This window comes from Moschus berezovskii, chromosome 10, assembly GCF_049115385.1.
Source record: "Moschus berezovskii isolate FMDL1 chromosome 10, NW_MosBer_1.0, whole genome shotgun sequence".
In the NCBI taxonomy this organism is placed as follows: Eukaryota; Metazoa; Chordata; class Mammalia; order Artiodactyla; family Moschidae; genus Moschus; species Moschus berezovskii.
The window spans coordinates 43,915,994-43,940,491 of NC_142469.1; the positions used below are offsets into that span (position 1 = coordinate 43,915,994).

At 43.8% G+C, this 24,498-nt stretch overlaps 1 protein-coding gene across 1 annotated transcript; it reads right to left on the reverse strand.

Annotated features, from left to right (window-relative positions):
- Nucleotides 1–436: 436 nt before the first annotated feature.
- CCN6 (cellular communication network factor 6) lies at nucleotides 437–15,520 on the reverse strand. Its single transcript, XM_088840607.1, has 5 exons — nucleotides 15,344–15,520; nucleotides 9,235–9,532; nucleotides 5,417–5,659; nucleotides 1,823–2,016; nucleotides 437–774 (listed from the first exon to the last, which is right to left on the reverse strand). Exons 1-5 carry the CDS (start codon nucleotides 15,389–15,391, stop codon nucleotides 493–495), a joined length of 1,065 nt encoding a protein of 354 aa, XP_088696733.1. The 5' UTR covers nucleotides 15,392–15,520; the 3' UTR covers nucleotides 437–492.
- Between the last annotated feature and the right edge of the window lie 8,978 nt (nucleotides 15,521–24,498).

Genomic DNA, 24,498 nt, shown 5'->3' on the forward strand with positions numbered 1-24,498 from the left:
AAGTATACTGCTCTTGGTCTTTACCTTGGAAATCAAATTTTTTATAGTTTGGTATAAAAACTTAGATAACTTTCAACAGTAGTCGAAGAAGTTCCATTTTTTCCTTCCAAAAGAAATCTTAATTGATACTCAGGACAGGGAAATGGAAATAATAAATATATTTACAGCTTAATCTTACTCCTGTTTAAGATTTAATATAGAAAATCTTATAGAATAAAATGTTCTCTTGTAAATTGTGTAATTTTTCATTTCATGGAATATGTAGACGGAACCAACTATTACATAATTATACATTTTAAGAACTCAATTTTAAGGTTTTCATATTTTACATATATTTTTAGGAGAACCTGTTTTAAAGTTTCTAATGCCTTAAATATAGTTATCTGAGAACATCCAGGCATTCTTACTGTTTTAAACTAATAAAACCACCCTCTTAAAACCATTTTAAGTAATGACATGATTAACCTTAACTTTTCCTCTTTGTGCTTCATTTTATAGAATCTTGAGCTCAGAAAATATATCTCCTGGATCTCTGCAGTTTCTCTGACATACACAAGATGTAATCCACAGCATCTTCCATTTAAATGACCCTTCATTTGGGCAATCAAATTGAATGGTAATCATTTTAGACTTATTAGGCACACAGCATCTCTTATCCAAGCATATTCCACAGAAAGTGGGTCTATAACTCTGAGTGCTTGAGCATCCAGAAAAGACAAATTTTTCAGCTTTGACAGGTTGGAAAGTAGGTTGGCACATTTTTCCTTTGGGAATCTGAAAAGATATATAACATTAAGTAGTCACTCTTTAAACTTGATTATAATAGTTCAGAAAAGTGATACTTCATAGAATATAGACTATTATACAAACACACAGAAAATAGTTGCATTTAGGGCATTAATAGTTGCATTTTATTAATATTAATAGGGCATTAATAGTTTCATTCAGTCATGTCCAGCCCTTTTCGATCTTTAAAATCCCCTCCCACAAGAGGACTTTGAAAGTCCTCCCTGTGCATCCTCCATCCACTCCCCAATGTTTTTCTCTTGTCTGCCTTTCACTTAGTTCCACAATAAATGAAAATCTGTTTTGTTTACTGTCAAGGGCCAAGACTTAGCGAATTAGCCAACACAGTTTAAGTAAATGGATAGATGAATAAACATCTTAATCCCTTTGAGACTGTCAGCTTTCTGATAGGGAATAATTTGGGGATAAGACTGGTTTTGTAGCATTTCTAAAAATTAGTCTCGAGACAGTCATCTTGCTTAGTTCTAGAAATAGGACCTGCTCTAGTTATACCAAGCAACCGTAGGGTGTGTATTATGACATTACAGTCCTTTGGGAAGCAGTAACTAAGCAAAGCATTCTGGAAATGGTGTGGTTCCCTCTCCAAGCTGGTAATATATAACTTAAGATCAGAACTGCTCTGCTGTTCATATGTTTATTTTCATAATTACAGAGTAGCAACCAAAATCTTATTGATGGCTCTGATTCCACTACATAAAATTAATAGAGGAAAAAGAATCTGAAAAAGATCTCCTAAACAATATACATGGTGGGGTACCACAACAAATCAGACTGATCGAGACCCAACTATTATGTTGTTAGAATATTCTAGAATCCACAGGTTAACATTTTCTCTCTGATTGATGAAAATTTTTCCCACAAAGTGCAGCTAGTTAATATTTGCTTTCCTTCAAGATAGTTTAAGAGTTTCATGAAGTGGTTTTATTAACAAACACCTCCAGAACACACACATACTCACACTTTTCAGGAATCTCACTATTGAGTTATAATGAAGTTAAATATAATTAAACTTTACCTTTACCGTCTTTGATAGATTATTGTCACAAGGCTGAATGTAGCACAGTCGTTTCTCTTTTCTCATTTCACAGTTGCTGTTTTCATTGGTCACCCTGTTAGATATTCCCATCCCACATGTTCTGGAGCAAGGGGTCCACTTTGTTGCTTGCACAAGACATTTTCTTTTCCAAATAAGGGGGAGATTCCTATATGCTAAAATAGAGGAAGGGGAGTACATGTGCTTAAATATGTATGTACTCATGCAGATAATTTTTAATCCTGATTTTTAAGCTAATAGTTTACAGATCTGAACTTTACATAATATAACTCTGAATAAAATAAGCTTATGGTCTAATTAATTATTTTCCCTACTCCCCAAATTATCTTTTGACCAAATATTATAGTCCAGTACCTGAGGAATAAAAATGCATTATCTTTGAGAGACTGAGTAAAATACCCATTTACTTCTGTCTGCTTAGCCCATCCCCTGAGTACTAAACAAGCTTATGCTTTGATGGACAGCCACCTTTTCTCCAGTTCTTGGCTTATGCTTGATGTTATTTTCAACAGATGTTGAAACAAACATGAGTAGGATTAGGGAATTCAGGATATTAATCAGACAATGTGGTCTTATTATTAAATTTCATGGTTACATTAAAATCTAAAACACAGAAGTTAAATCTGAGAATTCAACTATCAATGAGACCAGTTATTTTTTTCACCACTTAAAAATCTAGTCTTTTAGAAGATTCTCTACACTAATCATATACTAAGTCATGAAAAACGTGCCATCTATTTTATTCAGTTTAACTGTTAGATTCCCTGTGGTATCAGGCCCAACCCTTCCATTGTCTAGACATTTCATGCCACTTCAGAATGAATGGAAAGCAGTTCCTTCAGGTTAATATACATCCTAAAGTGGGTGCTTCAGAAGTAAGGTAGAGATTTGAGTCTGCAATTGAACACAGCAAAATTCTGGCTACATTGCTTTATTATTTTTTTTTTTGGCTACATTACTTCAAAATGTCAATTTAAAAAGGACTGCTCCCCATGCCTTCTTGATAGGAAATAGCAGTCACTTGGAAGAATGTGCTGTCTTTGAATACAATGATACTTTGATACTGTTGTCAGTTTTATTACAGTAGGATCTTGCAACTGCACGTAGAACTAAGGGAGAGGAAGCAGAAAAATGGAGATACCTGGAAGGCAGGCAACAGTTTAAAGACATCAGTGCAGGAAGCAGGTTAAAAGCTTGGCACACATCTGCAATAAATAAAGGTAGTTTAGATGACCGTATTACCAATAATCCTCAGAGTTAAGCCAAGAGCTGCAGTTCAGGAAATTTGCTTAGTATTCATTTAAGGGCAAGAAAACTAGAAGAAATTGTAAAAGTTTAGTGTCTGATGAACAGTGAGTAAAGCATAGAGGCATTAAGTCATTGCATGCTTCCTGCTGTCTAAGCAAAAGCTAGATTCCAACCATAGACTGTGGAATTAACTAAGTTACTAGACAAATATATCTTAAAGTATCTGTCCTTGTGCTTCATTTTAAAAGCCAAACTTGTTTGAGCCCACAAGTACAGTTTTAAAGGTAAGCAAGAGACATTAAACTGAACGTATACTTCCTCTGAAACAAATCTAGGTCTGTATATTAATAAATGGAGCACTTAAGAGAGTCTAATTTTTTGTAGCAAAGCACTAACCACCAAGAATGACCATCTGACGTGTCCTCCACCAGGTTCCAAGTGAATCCACTGAAGCCAGTCTGACTTCACAAATGAGACCAGCTTCACTTTGATCCAAAGGCCTTTACCTGGGGACAGCTGCTTTTCTAAGGTGGTCTCATCAGGAGGTTCACACATGGGTCCTAAGAACTTAAGCCACGCAGATTCAATGCAGAAAATCAACTGATCTTGTCCATTTGGAAAAAAAGAATTTGGCTTATAATTTTAAAAAGTTTTAGAGTATTAGTAGTATTGTGCTGTTAGCTGGAAAGCCACATGTGGTAAATGCCGATTTGCCATAGCCTGTTAAATTTTTTTGAATTAACGGTCATAATTGGAATCCCAGAGGATGTTCCCCCTCTAAGGATCAGGTTTTAAAGATCTAAAACTTATTTCGCTGATTATGGTTGCTTTTATTAATTATTCCCATAACACAAGTGAATTTAGGAGTCTTTAGCAGTCCATGGGGTTGCTACTAGTCAGACACGACTGAGCGACTTCACTTTCACTTTTCACTTTCACACATTGGAGAAGGAAATGGCACCCCACTCCAGTGTTCTTGCCTGGAGAATCCCAGGGACGGCGAGCCTGGTGGGCTGCCATCTATGGAGTCACACAGAGTCGGACACAACTGAAGCGACTTAGCAGCAGCAGCATATATAAATACTCCATATTTCCATGGCACCTTTCATTTACTAAGCTTTAAATTTCAAGAAAAAGCCAGTCTTGATTTCTGGATGAAAACATGGATGTGAATAATAACCAGGCATGAGTATTGCTCCCTTTTGAGTCCTGTGCTTCAGCTGCTGGCAATTTTGAAAACCCTGTCACCCAAAAAACCCCAGCACCTAAATGACGTGCTAACTCAGAGCAGACAAATAGAAGGGTCATGAATACAGAGACACCAGCTATAAATGGCCAGGTGCTCCAGCTGAGTAATACAGAATCTCATTATATTGTCTGACTACTCACATACCTGGGTAACCTACTTAAAGATGCCTGTGTGCACATTTATTTAGAGAGGCTGGTAATTGTTAAGCTTCACTTTGAGAGTGAAGGAAAGGGTGATTTTATCTATTTTTAGAAATATTTACAAATTCAACACATACCCTCTAATATTTTTAATCAGTAGCCTTTCATTTCTGCTTTTACCATACGGAAAAGTTGCCTTTGGAAATTATTGAAACTGAATAGTTCATGCTTCTTGCCCATAATAATACAAATAAAAGTTTTTCCAAGTTAGGGTACATGTCAACAATATTTGGTCAGTTTTTCTATGCACGTGCATGCTAAGTCACTTCAGTTGTGTCTGACTCTTTGTGACCATATGGACTATAGCCTGCCAGGCTCCTCTGTCTGTGGGATTCTCCAGGCAAGAATACTGGAGTGAGTTGTGATGCCCTCCACCAGGGGATCTTCCTGACCCAGGGACTGAACCCATGTCTCTTAACATCTCCTGCAGGCCAGTTCTTTACCACTAGCGAAATCTGGAAAGCCCTGAGAGGTTAAATGGAAATAAGTAGAGGTAGTAATTTAGAAGAGTTTCCTGATCTAGTAGAAAACGAATAGTTTGGGAGTTCTCTAGTGGTTAAGATTCAGTACTCTCACTGCCATGGCCTGGGTTCAATTCCTGGTTGGGGAACTGAGATCCTTCCTGCAAAGCCACATGACCAAAAAAAAAGGAAAAAAATCTAAAACACTAAAAAATTCCCTTTTCAGATACTTAAAGCATACCTGCCTGAGGCAAAGACCAAGTACAATGGCACACTCAAACTAAATCACACTGACCACCAATCAGTAAGTGCGTCCTGAGTCCCTTGGTACATGAAAAGAACATGAAAGAAAGCCAGGCAAAGTCGTGCGTGAGAAATAGTTCTACATAACAAGTACCTGGCATTGTTTTGTAGCTTGTTGAGAGCTGTTTCTGTGATGACCCGAGACCACATTTTGACTGATCAGTCTTCTCTCCACCTTTAGCCCCAGAGCAGTGCCTGTCGGCCAGCTTTGGTATGAACAGAGGTGTGCATCCGATGGCCCCGCTGACACACAGGCAGCTGAACATGGGACTGGGCTGAAATGCCTGGCCATTTTGATAATGCACCCCATTGAACTCACATCCCACAGCGATGAGATCTGAAGGGAGAAAAGAACAAAAATCACCAAAGAACCGTAACTGCTATTCTAGACCTCCAGCTGTAAACCCTAGAGCAAACTGCTCTCTCCTTTATGTAGTTCTCAATTTCCTTGGTCCCATCTGGAACCTCCTTCACAGAGCATCTGTAAAAAGTGAACATGAGACATTTTCATTAGACTTGGAGATAATCTGCCCCGAGTGATTACCTTCAAAATTCAGACCCTGTTCTGCAGTAAATTAAAAAAAAAAAAAACACTCTATGAATATAGCACTGTGTGCATGCTGCATGCTAAGTCACTTCAGTGGTGTCCGATTCTGCAACCCCATGGACTGTAGCCCACCAGGCCCCTCTGTCCATGGGATTTCCCAGGCAAGAATACTGGAATGGGTTGCCATTTCCTTTTCCAAGGGATCTTCCCAACCCAGGATCAAACATGCCTCTTTTACATCTCCTGCATTGGCAGGCCAGTTCTTTACCACTAATGCCATCTGGAAACCCCCGTAATACAGCACTGAGATGACTGGAAACCTCAGAGCTGAGCTGATGGCTGGTGAGACACATATCCCCAGATGTCCAATAATAGGCTGGGATATAGTCTTAGAAAGTTGGGGTAAGTGAATGGATGAAGAAATCATAATCTGTTTACAATACTGCACGGTAACATTTTGTTTTTAAGAGAACTGGAAGAAAACTTTCACTTCCTCTGAGGGGTATTCTTGACCTGGATCAGCGGTTCTCACAAAGTGTGGTCCCATGGGCCCCTTGGCAATACCTGAGGCCCTTTCGCAGAACTGGAAGGTCAAAACTTTTTCAGAGTACTAAGATGTGACCAACTTTCTTCACTCAGTTGATACTTGCACCGAATGTGCAAAAGGAGTGGTGGCTAAACTGGCTGCTGGCAACTTAGAATGAATCAGACTGTACATATCAGCCATTGGATTTTTCCTTGTCATGCATTTGTACATAAGTGTACTTTTTTAAAAAAGAGTTCTTAGTTTTACTAAGAATGTCCTTAACAACACAGATTTTATTAAATCTTAATGATCAAATATATCCTTTTAATATTCCATGTGACAAAACAGGAAGTATGCATAGGGCTTTCTGTAAATACTGTACCAACGCATGATAGTTATCTCGAGGAAAAGCACCTATGTTATGGTTTCAGTTGTGGGCCTAACTAGCCACTTTTTTACTGGTAATTTCCCCTGAAGAAGTGACTGACCGATAAATCATGTATATTCAGACGTGGGCAGAGATTTTCTTAAAAGGTGAGCCTATCACTTCAAGGAAAACAACTGACAGTACTTGTTGCCAGTGACAGAATTTAAGGCTTTCGAGCAAAAATTAGAATGTTGGAAAACTTGTGTCGACCACTGAGATCTTTATAGCTACCCAAGATGAAGGCTTTTCTGATGAGTTTGGTACTAAATAATGAGATTTTAAAAAGAAAAAAATCTACATAACTCATTGTTCCAAACTGGTATTTTCCAAATAACCAGTATATGCTATTGTTATAAAATTATGCATAAAGAAAAGCCCTGTTCCAAGTGGGTCTTTGACTAAACCAATGTATTTTAATGTCACAGAGTTTGATAAGTTCATTGACGTGGTTTCAGAGTCCACATAATTAGCAGTGATGCAGCTAATTTTTAGAAACTCCACTTAAGTTATAATATGAAAAAATATAATTATTTGAAAAGTTAAAACCTTCCTTTTCCAACAATGTATCTGTGTGAGGCTGGACTCCCTTCATATATTCCAATCTAAAACAACATATAGCAATATATTGAATGCAGAAGCAGATGTAAGAATCTATCTTCTATTAAGCTAGACATTAGAGAGATTTGCAAAAATGTAAAACAATTCCACTTTCACTCGTCTCTAAATTTTTCTTTGTTTTTAAAGTACTTGCGGAAATAATATTTCTATTTATTTGCAATGGGCAGGTTATTTTATTTCAAATGAATTAGTAATTTCTAATCCATTAAATGCCAAGAAATAATTCATAAACAGAACCTCTTTGGGTCCTTATTAATTTATAAGACTTAAGAGATCCTCAGACGAAAAAAAAACTTGAAAACCATTGTTCTGTATGATGAATCAGCACAGTCTCTGCAAAGTTATATAGCCTTTATAGACTATTTGGTCTCTGTTGCAACTATTAGACGCTGCTATTGTAAAGCAGCCACAGATTATATGTAACTGAACTGGCATGGTGGTTCTCTGATGAGACATCATTTACAGAAACAGTCTGTGGACAGATTTGGTCCCAGAGTCACAGTTTGTGACCCCAGTTATAGATCATCCCACCCCCATTCTCATGGCTGTGCTCTGTTACGATACTCATCATACTGTACATGAAATTACATTTTTGAGAATTTACTACATACCAGATATTGTGATACCAGATATTTTGGGTTTTGTGTCATCATTTCATTTGACCTTCCTAAGAACTCTATAAGAAAGAAAGTACATATGATATAACTGAGCCACACTCCACAGACAGAGTTCAGAATCTGAACCCAGAGCTAATCAATGTAATAAACTACTGACAGAGGCATCAGGCTGCTGAACTTGAACGATTCCACACATTCACCCCAGCTTGAGAGATGTGGTCTCACTCCACACTCACAGCCTAACTTCTGCTGAAATTAGTCTTCCCCCTTAGACCGCTCTACAGAGTAACTTAACCACTCATGAATATTCATTGACATGAATGTTTCCCCTTCCCTTAGAAATGTTACTATTTGTTCCTAAATAAACTGGCATCCTGGATTATTGTCAAGGCATAGGTTTAGATGGTCTCGAGCAGTCTCCCCAAGTGGCGTTAATGGTTAAGAATCCACCTGCCAATGCAGGAGACATAAGAAACACGGGTTTGATCCCTGGGTCAGGAAGGTCCTCTGGAGGACAGCATGACAACCCACTCCAGTATTCTTGCCTGGAGAATCCCAGTGGACAGAGGAGCCTGGCAAGCTACAATCTATAAGGTCGCAAAGAGTCAGACATGACTGAAGCAACTGAGCACACACGCACGAGCAGTCTCCAGAGCTAATACCCTCATAAAGCTCAGGGCCCAATTGAGATTTGGGGTGCCCTGCCCTCTTTCTTACAAATCTGCTTCAGTAAAAAATACAGTAACTTGATGGTTAGTTATTAAAGCAGTATGTCTGAATACTAGAGAGACATCCTCACATTTTAAGAAAGAATATTTTTCGGGTACACGAAAGGCTGAATTCAGATTGCATTTGATAGGATAACAAAAACTGTCCTTTTTTGCACTTTAATAAGTCAGACTGTTTACAGAATTTCTCCTATTTTTTATCACTAAAAGCAATTACCTGAGAACTTCAAGATCATTTCAATGCAATAAAAACAACAGGTTTCTGACCGTGTATAACATCTGCTCAGTTCAGATGTGTTCAATACGACAAGGCCAGTATCACTGGGGCATGAAAACTATACCCACCTCAGATTTAGTCAAATGAAGATGCTTATTCCAACATAAAAACCACAGAAAAAAGTCCTGTCTAGACTCAACACTTTCCAGCCAGTCCAGAAGGAAACACTTACATGCACACACTCCGGTCTCGTACCTAGGCCTGTCTGCTGAGTAGTCACAGTATAGCCCTTTGTGGGGGTCACAGAGGTCAGCTTCATTGCAGGTGTCCCCTGGCTGTCTGGCACAGATTTTACAGCATCCGCAGCCATCTCTCACCAGGCTCACTCCAGGAGGGCAGCTGGGCTTCCGACGGGGACACTGACAAGGCCAGTGACAAAACTGCTTACGATGGTGCACTTCTGCCACCTCTCCAGGACTTCCTTCGACTGCTGTGTCTGACAACCCAGTGCCCTGGGCCCTGCAGCAGAACTTCATTGGACAATAAGGTGGTGTTAGAAACAGTTCCTCAAACCGATTTCAGAGGTTTTCTAGAAATAGAGTTCACCCAAATTATTAATACTAGAATACAGCATGGTAAGTTGTAATAATAATATCTATCAGTATCTGACATGATCACGCATGCATGCTCAGTCGTGTCAGACTCTGTGACCCCATGGACGTGGCCCACCAGGCTCCTCTGTCCATGGGTCCACACAACTTCCCAGGCAAGACTACTGGAGCAGGTTGCTATTTGCTTCCCGAGGGGAGCTTCCCAATCCAGCAATTGAATCCGCCATCTCCTGCATCGCCTGCTTTGATGGCAGCTTGAAACGGCAACCCACTCCAGTACTCTTGCCTGGAGAATCCCACGGACGGAGGAGCCTGGTAGGCTACAGTCCACTGGGTCGCAAAGAGTCGGACACGACTGAGCGACTTCAGTTTCACTTTTCTTTATCACTGAGCCACGTGGGAAGTCCGATTGACATGATCAGTCTTTCCTTAAACTTTTCTGCACTCAGTTTCCAACACATGACTCTTTCTTCCTCCTCCTTTCTCACCGATGGCTCCTTCTCAGTCTCCTCTGCCGGTTTCTTCTCATCTCTGAGCACTGCAGCTCCCTGTGGGTAAGTGCTCTAAAGTAACATTCCTCATTGTATCTCGTATCTCCACCCAGACTTCTCTACTGAGCTCAGACTCAAACTGCCTACTTAACAGATCGCCACTTAGACATGCAATAAGCATAGCAAACTTCACAAAATCAGACACATTTGCCCAATTCTCCCCTCCAATCTGCTCTCCCTTATAAGGGAAAGAGACAGGCAGGTGCATCAGAGATGTGATGCTAGAACCAGAGGGAACGTCCGCTGCTGAAGGGAGGTCACAGACCAAGGAATGCAGGCAGCTTATGAAAGCTAGAAAAGGCAAAGGACAGACTCCCCCTAGATGCCCCACATGGAACACAGCCCTGCTTTGATTTTAGCTCTGATTTTAGACTGCAGATGCCAGAACTGCAAAAGAATAAATCTGCACTGTTTGAGCCACTAAGATTGTAGCCATTTGTTTCAGTAACAACAGGAAATGATGCACTCTATGTAACAAAGGAAGACTATAGGGCTCAGACTGCTTAAGATACTCCAGGTCACACATCAAGTAAATAGAAGAAAAGGGACTTAAACCAGGCAGGCAGCTTCCAGAACCTTCCCACCTCCCTTCCCTAGGCCGGGTCTTGCCACAAATCAGATTGGATACTGAACAGATCACTGAATCTCTGCACCTGGGTCTCCTCTCCAGCCCAGACTCTCCCCATGGGCTCACAACTAGTTCAATCCTTTCTGCAAGATTTCTCCCACTTTAATGCCCCACAAGCACCTCACTTTCTCTCTCTCCCCAAGCAACTGCTCTCAGCTGGTCCCCATTTTAGCGAATGGTGTGACACCATCCACTGAGTTTCCCAGCCTTACCTGCTCCATCTCCTTCCTCCCTCACACCTGAAGGTCACAGACCTGCAGGGAGGTCCAAGCTCCTGAGCACAGCATTCAGGGCCCTCCTGTCTCTTGACTTCTTTACATCCCTTCAGTTCAGTTCAGTTGCTTAGTCATGTCCGACTATTAGCTTCCAGCAAATGAAAATGCCTGCGGTTCCCTGCATATCTGAGGCTGTTCAATCTTCCTACAAACTTCTTCACCCACCCCCCACTCCCTCACTGAGTTAGACCTTTTCTGAAGACTTTCTGTAACTTCTTCACGCTCCTTTTTTCCTGTGTACTGAAACTGTGAATAGGAGCCTTTCTTCACCACTGGCCATAAAGCTGCCCAGCCACAGGGACCTGAGGGTCACTTGCTGCTGTACTGCTGGCACTTAGCACAGAGTCTGGCAAGTAGTTTCTGTAATTCTCAATTTTTATTTGATGGAACTGAAGGCAGTTAGATTCATCCAGAGATCTAAACCTCTTTCCAACTCAAAACCCCTACATTTTAAAGTATCTGTTTGAAATTCCGCCATTAAATCTTCAGCCTTTTTTTTTCTTACCACTGATGAAATATGAATTCCCCAGAGTAACACTTTCAGCTACTATTTGAGTTAAATGTACAATGTGAGAATAGACTTTGAGGGTACAGTGCTGGGCTTGTGGAGGACGAGGAGGGTCAATGGAAATTTAAAATGTGAAAGCAGTCGAAATAGCAAGGGTAGAAACAGTATGTGCCTGCTTCTCATTCTTGCCCAGGTTCAGCCGTGGATACCAGGGACCCCTTGCCAGGCTCAGTGGACTCTCAGCTGGACTCATGCTCCTGAACTCTCTGTCCCCACCTTACCCCCGTCTCCAAGGCACTGGACTCTCAATTCTCCACTCTCCCTTGGCTTTCATGACACCAGCCCCTCCCTGTCACCCCAACCCAATTCTATCCCTACCTCTGGACCTATTTTGTCAATCTCCTTTGCAGGCTCCTGTAACCCTAAAATTGACCTAGATTTAGGCTCATGGGTGCTTTATGGCCTTAGTGGATGGTTGATCTCACTGTCCCCACTCTCACCCACCCTCTTGCCTCCGTTTTTAACCCTATGCAGCTTCAAATATAAATTTCCATCCAGGACGACTCCACTGAGCTCAGACCCACATAGCTGACTGCCTGCTGGACATCTCCACTAGCATCTCCTACAGGAAAACTCACATCACAAACTCATCATTGGCCCACCCACCTAAGACAGTGTCTCCACACTCTGGAGGTAGGAAGTTGGGAGTCATCCAGGTCATCTTCCTCTCCCGCACCTCCTACAGTCATTTGGCAACTAATCCTTCTTACCGTCCTCATATCCCTAAAACTAGTCATTCTTCCCTCATTTTCACTGCTACTGAGTACTGCTGCAGCAAGTTCCTAACTGGTCTCCTTCTCTCAAGAAGCACTTCAATGAATCTCCCACTTTTTAAGGATCTCTTTAAAAAATATCTGTTGGTCCCCAGCATCTCCACCAACAAACAAACAAAAACGTATCTGATTTTACTTCTCATCTTGTTAAAACCCTTCAGTGGCTCTCTACCGTCAAGCGTATACAGTCCAAACTTCTGAGCAGGGTATGTAAACCCTCTGTGTGCTGATTCCCGCCCTCCTCTCTAGCTGCGCTGCTCAGTGCACGCTCCTCCTATGCCATGCGCTTGACAACAGGGACCAGGTCGGCTTCTCCTCCACGTCTTTCCTCATGTTGCTTCCTCTGATGAAGTGCCCACTCTCCAAACTTCCCACCTGGGGACACACGTTTATCTTTCTGGTCTTGAAGCATTTCTATATACAGGTAACACTGTTGAAAACCAAGGCTAAAGAGAAAACCGTGGAATCAGTCTAAGGAAGGGAGAGTATGACATACAAGAGAAAAAACAATAAATACGTGATCTGACTTCTCATCAAAAGAAGGAAACCAAGATGTCCTTCAGTAGGTAACTGGTTAAACTGTGGCACAGCCTGACAATGGAGTAATATTTCAGTGCTAAAAGGAAATGAGCCATCAAGCCTTGAAAAGACAGGCATATCACTAAGTGAAAGAAGCCAATCGGAAAATTCTACATATTGTATGATTCCAACTATATGACATTCTGGAAAGGGTAAAATGATGAAGACAGTAAAAAGATCAATGGTTGTCAGGAGTTGAGGAAAAGGATCAACAGGTGGAACCGGAGGATTTTTTGCAAAGTGAAAATATTCTGTATGATACTATAGTAGAGGATATACATTATCATGCATTTGCCCAAACCCATAGAAGATAAAACACCAAGAGGGAAAGCTAATGTAAGCAATGGACAATGAGTGGCTATGATGTGTCAGTGTTTAGCAATGGACAATGAGTGGCTATGATGTGTCAGTGTAGGTTCATTAGGCTCATGTAGAACTACTACTACAATGTAGTTCACAAGTTGTAGCAAATGTACCACTGTTGCGGGAGACATTGATAGTCAGGACCGGAGCGGGGAGGCTATGCACCTGCAGCAGCAGGTGGTACACAGGAAATCCCTGAAACCTTCCTCTCAAATTTGCTGTGACCCTAAAACACCACCAAAATATTAAAAAAAGGAGAAGGAAAATAAGAACAAGACACCCTGAGGCAATGCCGAGAGCGGGGGGCGGTGGGGGGGGGGGTTGGGGAACCCCGTCAACCTGGGATTCTATCTCCAGGGGAACTATCTTTCAAAAATGAAGATGAAGTTAAAGACATTTCCAGATAAACAAAAACTGAGAGCAACTGTTGCTAGCATGCCTGCCTCACAAGAAGTAGTAAACGAAGCTCTTCCACCTGAAAGGAAAATTACAACAGATAGTATGCTAGAAATATAAGAAGAAATCAAGGGTGCTGGAAATGGTAAATATGTGGGTAAATATAAAGAATTACATGTAATTTTCTCTTTTCTTCAGATATTTTGATTGTTTTCAAAATCAAAATATTAAGACAACAAAAGAATCATCAGAATAATACAACAGAGAGAATGAGGGTTTTGACAGAGCTATGCTTATCTTAGATAACATTCATTTATTTGATGTTTGAGCTTCAATCCTCTTCTGTAAAACAGGATCAATAATATTAACTTTGCAAGGTTATTTTATTATCTTAATCATTAACGTGTGAAGCACGGTTCTTGGTACATATTAGATTTTCTATACATGGTAGGTACTATCAAACCCTTCAAAAATTCAGACCTTAACTTTGCCATTAAGCATAATATTTTCTTGTTGCTTCATCTATAACCTCTTTTTATTTTTGTTTTTTTTATTTTGGGCACATCTCTCTCTGTTGGAATAGTTGCTGCTTAGGGATATGCTGTCGTTCTCAATCTACAAAAGTGGCAGGCTTTTTTCTCAAGCGCAGTGGGCTAGGCAATAGACAGCCCCATCTCACTCCTACTGGGGAAAAGCATCTCTCCATCCGTCCACATAATGGTACCACTGACATTCTTGTTATGACCCTTTTAAGATCTTAAATCTCTCCATATGTGACAATTTTCAACCCCCCGTTTTCTAAAATACATCTGCTGCTTAACTACTTCAATCAAATTAACTCACACACACATCCTTGTATTTTAAAACACCAGGTTTCAAAAGCTCTGTCCTCTAAGCTAGCAAAAACCTCCACCATGTAGATAAATCCATAAAATAAGCCACCCCGTTTCAATCGTCTTAATAAAAAAAAAAATGCTAAAGCAAAGAATCGCTCATATTGAATTAAACTTCCCTTTGGTCTGCTGCTCAAAATATTTAAAAATCCTGTGGACTGATTCTGTCTCATGAAAAGTGAAAAACACATGGGTTGAGAAAAGACCAAAAAAAAAAAAAAGAATGTTTTAAAAATATTAAGTGTTTGCTCCGAAGTGTTCTCAAACAAGCACAGGCTTCGCTGAAGAGAGCCGTCAGGGTCAGTTTTTCCAGCAGCTCTGTGCAGCCCGCCCGCCTGGCGCCGGCAGAGGGGCACCGCCACCCACCCCGCCCGCAGGGCAGCCAGCTCCCGGCTGACTCCAGTTAGAAAAAAAGAAAAAAATACAGTTTATGAAAACCTGGGAGCTGTTCAAACATATCAGAAGCAGGACTGAGTGCCCAACCCCGAAAAGGAGCAACGTTCTCCACTCTTCCCCGAAGCTAATGAACTACAACAGGGCGTGATTAGAAGAAGAGCATGGCTCCCCGCTCGTCTGGAGGTGTTTCCACAACGAACGCACCCCTCCACTTCCCCCATCTTCCCTTCCTTTTTGACTTCTGACCTGAGGCAGTGAGGGCCACCGCAGCCCCCGCGGGACGGGGCGGCGGCAGCGCCGGGACCTACCTGCGGCAGCGCGGCCAGGAGGAGCGCGGGGAGCAGCGGCGCCCGCATGGCCCCGGCGGCCCCGCGCAGCCGGAGATGCTGCGAGGCCGGCGCACAAAGCTCTCCTGTCTCCTGGAGCAAGGCCCCGCGCCGCCACCTCCCAGCTCCCGACCTGGTGCTCCAGCTCTCAGACTCTGCTTTCGCTTTCCCAGATCCCTTTTAATACCCTGTTGGCTTTCAGGCGACTCTTCTCATATTTACCTTCGCGGTGGCCTGGAACGCGCTTCTCCCGGGACTGAGAGGGGGCAGGCCAAGGGTAGCTTCTGTTTGAAGGAACTGTTGTTCTTCCCGCTCCAGGAGATCAGAGCCAGCCTTGAGCAAAGTGGTGATGTTAGACTGTTACCCGCCTTAACCCTCAGCCTCTCCTCTGGGTTTGCGGTCCCAGGCCCTCTCTCTGGGGCTTGCTTGTTTTCCCGGGGCCCTCAAACACAGGGGATAAGTCTGGCCTCTGACCACCCCATCACAGCCTGCCCCTGCCCAATTCTCTCTCCACATCGTAACAGGTCCGCCGCCCCTTCCCTCACTCTGCAGCTTCTCATCACAGTGCCGGGTGCTTACCTCTGTTACAGCACGTTTCTCCTACCAGGTGGATTAGGTTTGGAAATACTGTAGATGGAGCCCAGGTGGACACCTACAGTCTGGGGCCCAAGAGAAGCCGCTTTCTGCGGCCACAGCCCCATGACAGACTAAAGTGAACCCCAATCTTTTAGGGCTAAGACAAAACAGTTACACTAGTGGCAATCATTCATTTAACAAATCGAGATTTTTTTTTTAAGTTATTACAGATTTGTGCGCCCCTTCCCTTCTAATTCTCACCTCCCCAGCATGTGTGGTCACCAGCCCATCTCCTTCTGTGTCCAGTGGTTTGTGGCTTTTTTACCCAGCTTTCAACTATGGTCTTTGTGTTTCTTGGGGTTTTGTCTTCTTGTGGATGCAGCGTCTGGCCCATCTTCCTGCCCCCATTCTAGGGCCAATTTCTATTCCCTGTGATCTGTCACCTGTCTCCGATTTACCTGTTACCTCTCCTGGGCTCACTGCTCACCTCTCTTTCTGTGTATAAAGACACAGTGACTGAAGGCCCACGACCTGGAGAAAAACTGGGCTTCCTGCCAACAACAAGGACTCCGGGATCCTCAGAGAGCCAGGGACTCCATAAAATGTGCAAACATACCCCGCATGGTTTACTAAGTAGTTAATTACACCATAATCACACACACACACACCAAACAACAAGGAATACCCAGCGTAGGTATGATGTCAACTCCTCATCTTCCTGCCTGAGAAGTAGGATAAATCCTGTGTAACAGGGAAAAATCTTCGTGTTCTATTACAAGTTAATCACTAAAGGGATGTTGTCTATAAGCTAAAATTAAACATCATGGCCCATCTCTGGGAACCCTGCCTCCCAGGTAATGAGAGTAAAGCTATATCAATAAAATACCTTTGTTTAGCTCACAGAAAACACCAGGAACAGACCCTCCTGTGAATAACTGCAGGAAGGAAGAAATTAACACATCCCCTCTGGAGGCTGACAGATCAGGAAATGTTTGACTTTCCTCCCTTCCCTTTTAGTATAAAATAAACCTGAATTCTAACTCTGGGAAGATGGTTCTTTGGGGCACGGTTCCACCATCTTCTTGGCTTGCTGACTTTCCAAATAAAGTTATGTTCCTTGCCCAAAGAATTCATCTCTCTATTGATTGTCCTGTCGTACAGGGAGCAGTATAAGCTTGGTCTCCCGAACACCTGAAAACAGCCTAATGAAGGAAGACGGGTCTGTGTTAGTCCAACCTGATCCATTATTGTTATGTCTCTGGTTTAACACCATCTGATCTTTGGGTCCCAGCCGCAGGGATTCATGCACCACAGTGGTCATGAGAAAGGATCATCTCTCATTTCCTCACTGGTTCATCAAAGGCAGAAGAATACAAGCCCAGGATTAGCATACTCGTGAACCTTATCCCTCCGGTTCTGAATGTGATACTGCACCTGTCTGTTCAGTGTTTGAATTTAAGGAGACTCACGCTCCTTCCACGCGTTCTCTGTAAACGCTGGCGGCGGCAGCCATTCTTCTGGAAATGGCTTTCCTCCCTCTGCAATCTCTCTGCCACGGGGCAGGGGAAGGGGTCAAACTCCATCCTTGGCTCTTGGTAGGAAAGGAACATCTTTGTTGAGAATGAACTTGTGAGTTGTCTCCCGCAGTGTACAAGATGGAGAGGCCCTGGGCTACCGATTGCAGCTTGTGTTTAGACATCTCCAGCCATGGGTGTGCTCCTGTTTAACAACTTCACGCCCACTATGGATGGACTGAATGAATACAGCTTTTCTGCCATCCTCTACTTTGGACACCAAGAGCCATCCTGGCATGTGTCTTGCTCTGAGCACATTCCTCTGTTATCTCATTTAACAAAATGCTAATCTGCCTAGGCGTCCATTTCACAAGTGTTCAGTTTGTGATGTACATTCAAATAAACATGTACATTGAGCATAACTAATATCTGCATCATGTTTCATGATTTACAAGGAAGTTCACATGTATTATCTTTTTTAATTTCACAGCTCAGTGAGGTAGGCAAAAGCAGTATTTAAAACCATCTTCATTTAGCAGATTAAAAAGTTGAGGTTAAGTGATTGTACTTGGTCCACAAAACACACTTAATCCCTGCCCTCTAGAGCTATATAATCTACTGAGAGAGAAGATGCTGAACAAATAAACATGCAAAGTATCCCTGTAGAAAAATTGAATAAAGGTTCAGTTCAGTTCAGTTCAGTTCAGTCTCTCAGTCGTGTCCGACTCTCCACGACCCCATGAATCACAGCACGCCAGGCCTCCCTGTCCATCACTAATTCCCGGAGTTCACTCAAACTCATGTCCATCGAGTTGGTGATGCCATCCAGCCATCTCATTCTCTGTCGTCCCCGTCTCCTCCCGCCCCCAATCCCTCCCAGCATCAGACTCTTTTCCAGTGAGTCAACTCTTCTCATGAGGTGGCCAAAGTATTGCAGTTTCAGCCTCAGCATCAGTCCTTCCAATGAACACCCAGGATCGATCTCCTTTAGAATGGACTGGTTGGATCTCCTTGCAGTCCAAGGGACTCTCAAGAGTCTTCTCCAACACCACAGTTCAAAAGCATCAATTCTTCGGTGATCAGCTTTCTTCACAGTGGCTAATAATAAAGAACAAAAAACTACAGGGGAGAACGACAGGTAGGAGCTAAGTTAAATCGGCAGCAGGGGGAACTAAGAGTTAAGACAGGAAGCCAGAGGGAGAGTGGGGAAGACTCCTGGTGCAGGGTTCTCTCCACTGGCAAAACACACACGGAACAGACATCACAGTGAGGACAGTCCCTTCTCCTATGTCACCTGGGCAGGCAGAGATCAGCACCCACACCTCTGTCAGTGCCCTGAGCAGGGGAGGAGTCCCCTTTCCTCACCCCCTCAGCGGTGCCTCCCTCTCCTGCTGGTGGTGGGGAGGGAAGCATCATCTGTCCCAGAAAAGAGACCGACATTGTTGGTGCGATCATGCCCTGAACATGTGTGTCAGGGAAACTAGAGATTCCCAGGTGGCTCAGAGGTAAAGAATCTGTCCGCCAATGCAGGAGACGCAGGAAATGCGGGGTTGATCCCTGGGTGGGGAAGGTCCCCTGGAGAAGGAAATGACAACCCACTCCAGTTTTCTTGCCAGGCAAATCCCTTGGACAGAGGAACTTGGTGGGCTACAATCCAAGGGGTAGCAAAAAGTCAGAAAGAGACACAACTTAGCAACTAAACAACAACAACAAACAATAATAATAACCACAGCAAACAATGATCAAGTGCTCGAGGAGCCCCATCCCTGTTGTGCCGAGTGCTGTACTGGTGTGGACCCAGCTGCTCCTCCCAGCATCGCTGCAGGAGGCAAGGTTATTACCATCTTGAGGAAACTGAGGCGAGGCCATGTGAATAGCAAGAAGTAGGACCGAGATCCCAAGCATTTAGCCCCTGCTCTGCTGCCCTCTGCATGGCCTCTACGTTACAGAGCAACCTGCAGCAGGATGATTCCGTGAGACCATTACTCTGCATTGCATTCTCAATGATTCCCCCCCCACACACTCCCCTCTCTAGTTTTAAGAAGTTAGTGAGGTCATTTAGCATTCCCTCCAAGCAGAAGGATTCCCTGGTGGCTCAGATGGTAAATAATCCACCTGCAATGCATGAGACCTGGGTTGGACCCCTGGGTTGGGAAGATCCCCTGGAGGAGGGCATGGCAACCCATCCCAGTATTCTTGCCTGGAGAGTCCCATTGACAGAGGAGCCTGGCGGGCTACAGTCCATGGGGTCCCAAGGAGTCGGACACGACTGAGCAACTAACCTTGCCCTTGTACTTGTCCAGGCAGAAGGGAGCTGCCACAAGTCTTTGTCTCTTAGGGAAACTTGATCTCACGGAAGAGGTGATGCTGGGAGAGGAAAGAGAAGGGACTCTGGGGCAGCCAAGGGGATGAGGAAGCTTGGGAAGGCCCTGAGTAGGGGTTGGGGGGTGGGGAGGTGAGAACAGGACGCTTCGGCCATTCTGCACAAGTTCCCGGAGGACCTCTGTGTCCTCGCAAGAGCCTTCACTGCCCATTCGGATGTGAACCATCAAGGTATGGGCAGGAACCTCAGAAAGAAAAGGCCAAAGGCCTGGCCTCTTCTCCAGGCACCAGCTAGGCCTCCTGCATTGTTGTTCAACCTGCCATGATGGTGGTGGTAGAAGCGGGAGGAGCCCACCAATGGTGGCTTAGAATAATACATTTATCTCCAGATGGAGATGGGGGAGGTTGGTTCGGAGCCAGCGTTAATTTAAATTTTAACTTTAATTAAAATTAATTAACTGAATTGAATTAATTAAAACTTTAATTTGAGGAAAATGAAGAAACAGATATTCCTACACCCCTGGATCTGTGGCTTCACATTCATCCTTGCTACAAATACTGTTAAGTCTCACAAAATCGCCATTCTCCGAGAGTATGTACTCTCTCCTGAAAACTCACAGGCCTTGAAACCAAAACCGGTGCCGGGAGCCTCCACAGCATCTCCTCCGGCTCTCTGTCAGCTCCGCCTGGGCCAGCAGCTAGGTCTCTAATCAGAGATTCTTCCAGTCCGGCTGCTACTGTGGACCCAATGGCGCTGAAGGGCATTCAAATGGCAGATGTCCAATGAAACCTTGTTGGTTATTTAAAAGGACTCATCAAAATCACCCTAAAACAACTGAAGTAGTTATGCATGTCTCTAATCTTGCATAATTTATCCACTGTATCCATCCGTGCCCTTTTCTAACTAATAATCTCCAGTCTCACGTGCCTTTTTCCTATGTGAGTATCTTCTGTTAAATGCATCCCATTTTTTTCCCCCACAAAACTCTGCCCCTACAATTCTGACATGAATTTCAGGATACATGCCTGGAAGGGCAGGTTTACACTCTCTTCTTCCTCCACTAGCCGACAAGCCTCATTTCCCAGCGCCGGTGCACGCTCTGAGGGGCTGCGGTGTGTGCGCTAAGGGGATTCAGTGCTGCCACCTTGGAGGGCAGGCTGGAAGGGTTGCCGGGCTCTGCCTGGCCTCCCATCCAGCTTTTAGTGAACCAGGTCCAAGAAGGAGCGGCCAGAGATCAGCGGCCCTTGCATCTGCGTGGGCCTCGAAGCAGTCTCCTTGAAAAGAGGCAGGTGCCCTCGTTCCCAGGGCATCAGAAAGTTAGGCTGTGACCCAAGGAAAACAAGGCCAAATGGCTCGGAGGATCTAATTCACTCTGTCACTTGGCTCTGTTAGACTGGTTTGCAAAAGGCGCCCTGTGTGGGTAAGAGGGCCGAGGTAATCAGACGCGGGCGCTGAGGGGCCTCCTGAAAAGTTGGAAGGGAGAGGAGAGGTAGTTCCTGTATTTTGCAATGTGGGTGGAGCTCATCCTTCAGGAAGGAAAGTATGCATAATGTGGTGTCATTCCTGAGCCTGAAAATGACCGCATGTGTGAATCATAACCCAATTAGATGGGCAGGCCCACTGGCAGACTTGGAGCCAGTGGACTCCAATTCACAATCCAAGTTCTGCTACGTACCAGCTCGCTGACCTTGGACAGTCTCCACCACACCTCCCCACCTCTGGGCTTCTTTGCCTGCCAGATACTGCTGCAGATTTATCTTCCTTCGACACAGATTTGACCACGTCACCCTCCTACTCAATACCCTTCTTCTACTCCCTCTTTTGAATTGATGCCATCAGATTGTGGTGCTGCAGAAGACTCCTGAGAGTCCCTTGCACCGCAAGGAGATCAAGCTAGTCAATCCTAAAGGAAATCAACCCTGAATTTTCATTGGAAGGACTGCTGCTGAAGCTGAAGCTCCAATACTTTGGCCACTTGATGCAAATAACTGACTCATTGGAACAGTCCCTGATGCTGGGAAAGATATCAGGCAGGGAAAGATTGAAGGCAAAAGGAGAAGGAGGCGGCAGAGGATGAGAAGGTTAGAGATCATTGCCGAGCCAATGGACGTGAATTTGAGCAAATTCCAGGAGATAGTGGAGGACAGAGGAGCCTGATATGCTGCAGTTCATGGGCTGGCAAAGAGTCGGACACGATTTAGCTACTGAAAAACACCACCACCACCTCCCCTTTCACCCAGGATAAAACCCTACTCCAGGGTAGCACAGTGAATGGCCATACGCGATACAGCAGCCTTCTAAGAGAAGGCCTCTCCCGTCCTCACCCCTGCACTTATGCAACACAGAATTGCTATGCTATGTGTTCCTCCAGCCTCCTGCCTTTGTTTGTGAGGTTCTACTGAGAGAACCCTCCTCGCCGTTCACCCGTTTGGTTATGTCCGAGAGCCTCCCCTGAGAAGCCTTCCTAACCAGCACCTCTGAGCTCCTCAGTCCCTTTGTGTACCACTAATGGCCTTGTAAAACCTGTACTGTAATTCATGTGTTTCCATGGAGGGTTGTGAGATTTAGCTAATAACAAGAATGGTAATAATAATGATAGGATGCCCAGTTACATTTTTAATATATATGAGACACATTTATACTAAATATTTATTCATTGTTAACGTGAACCTCAAATTTAACAGATCATATGTTTATATGGATTTTCCCTACTGGACTGAGTCACATGAGGGTGGAGATTTATGAGACTGTATTTGTATGGCAACCCACTCTAGTATTCTTGCCTGGAAAATCCCATGGACGGAGGAACCTGGAAGGCTACAGTCCATGGGGTCGCGAAGAGTCAGACACGACTTCGCTTTCTTTTTTCTTTCCCGGTAAGCACAAAATGACTGGTAAGTGCTTTAAATCTTTATTTACTTTACATGATTGGCACCTGGAGTTTCTAACCTCAAGTTATTCATTTTGCAAGCAAATGAATAAACACGACAGTCTTTTTTTTTTTTTCTTTACCTTTTCTTAGCCTTTTGAAGGTTAAGTGGTGGGGTCCCAAGCACAATTTAGACTGCAGTTTCTGATTTCCAGATCCAACCTGCAGCGGACACTGGTGGCCGCTAGATGGCGCAATGGGCCAACGTACGGCCCCCGCCCCGCGGCGGGACCCGGGTAAGCAAGGCGCGGCGCTGCCGCAGAGCCCTGCATTATTGATTGTAAGGCTGCCGCAGCGGTGGGAGGAGCCCGCCGCCATCGCGCCAGCTCTCCCGCAGCATCCGGGACGGCCCTTCAAGATGCTTTCCCCTCGCTGCCAAGCCCCTCGATGTGGGAGGAGAGAGCTCTGTGTCGCACAGTGTTCTCATTCATAGGAATACCGGATCTCTTCGATAGTCAGAATTATGTTTGTTTCACGCTGTCACTGTGAAGAAGGGCTCCAGAGAATCGCAGCTGTACTTCTTGAAGGCCACCGCCTTTTAAATTAACATCTGTTTTTAAATAGTATCGAGTGTAATTAAAAGGCATTAAGATCATGTAGGGGTGGGACGAGGGTGTTCATCAGCCAATTATAAAAGATTTTTTTATGAATGAAACGGATAAAAATAAATAGACGAAAACAGTTTGGATGTAAAATAATCTCATCATATTGTTATACTGACGCGAGTACGTTTTCATCCCACATTGTAACTGGAAATCTGCACATTCTAACTGAAAAGATGCTCTGAAACTAAACCGTGGGTGGGGCCGCCATGTGATCCATGGTTGGCAGCCCTCACTAATGACCAGTAGAGGGCGATAATCCACTCAGACAAAAAGGATCGAGGGCATAAATTTATGCAGCCAACCTTTCATTGTAAAAGGGAACTCAAAATGTCTATTCACTCACTAGTTCTTTTATTTAGCCAATGCCTTTTCTTAAAACATGGATTACCGATTAGAGTGCCGTGTTATTTCCTTTCTTCGCAAACCACACACACACACACAAAGCCTGTATTGTTTCACTGGGTTTCCTCAGTGAAATGAGAATGTAAAGACAGCACAAAGCATCTGGACTCAAGAATCCTTCCAGATACTGTAACTGATGATCATCAAATGTAATTCAACAATGCTTTTTATGTCAACTTTCCTTCACTGAGTCTTTCCAAAGCGTTAAGTTGAATTTTCACTGGCAATCTACCCCTTTCTTTGTGTACCAAGGTATCACTAGTTTTCATAGTATCTGGTCAAACTGTGTAATTATTGGAAAACAATCAATTGGAATTAACAGGTTAGGAAAGAAGCAAGCAATGCCCTGTAGACCCTGAGCAGTAGCCTCTGCTGTGCCACCAGCCCTCAGGGAGCTGTGGGCATCAGTCAGCATCTTAGCTCGCGCTACTGCAATCGAACACCACAGACTGGGTGGCTAACCCGTGACAGAAATTCATTTCTCACAGCTCGGGAGACTGAAAGTCTGAGATCGGGACATGGTCGGATTCTGGTGCAGGCCCACTTCCTGGTTGAAAAACAGCAGTCCTCTCTATAGGCTGATGTGAGCTCCCTAATATCATCACAAAGGAGGCTGGATTTCAACGTACAACTCTTGGAGGAAGACAAACATTCAGTCATTACGGTCACTAAATTTCACAAAGGAAATGGAGAGCTAGTTAATCTGGCCAGTCAGTTACATGGAAGTCATTTAAAGAGCTTCTCCTTAAATTCAGACAAGGAATCATTGTTTTTCAAAAGGCCAATGA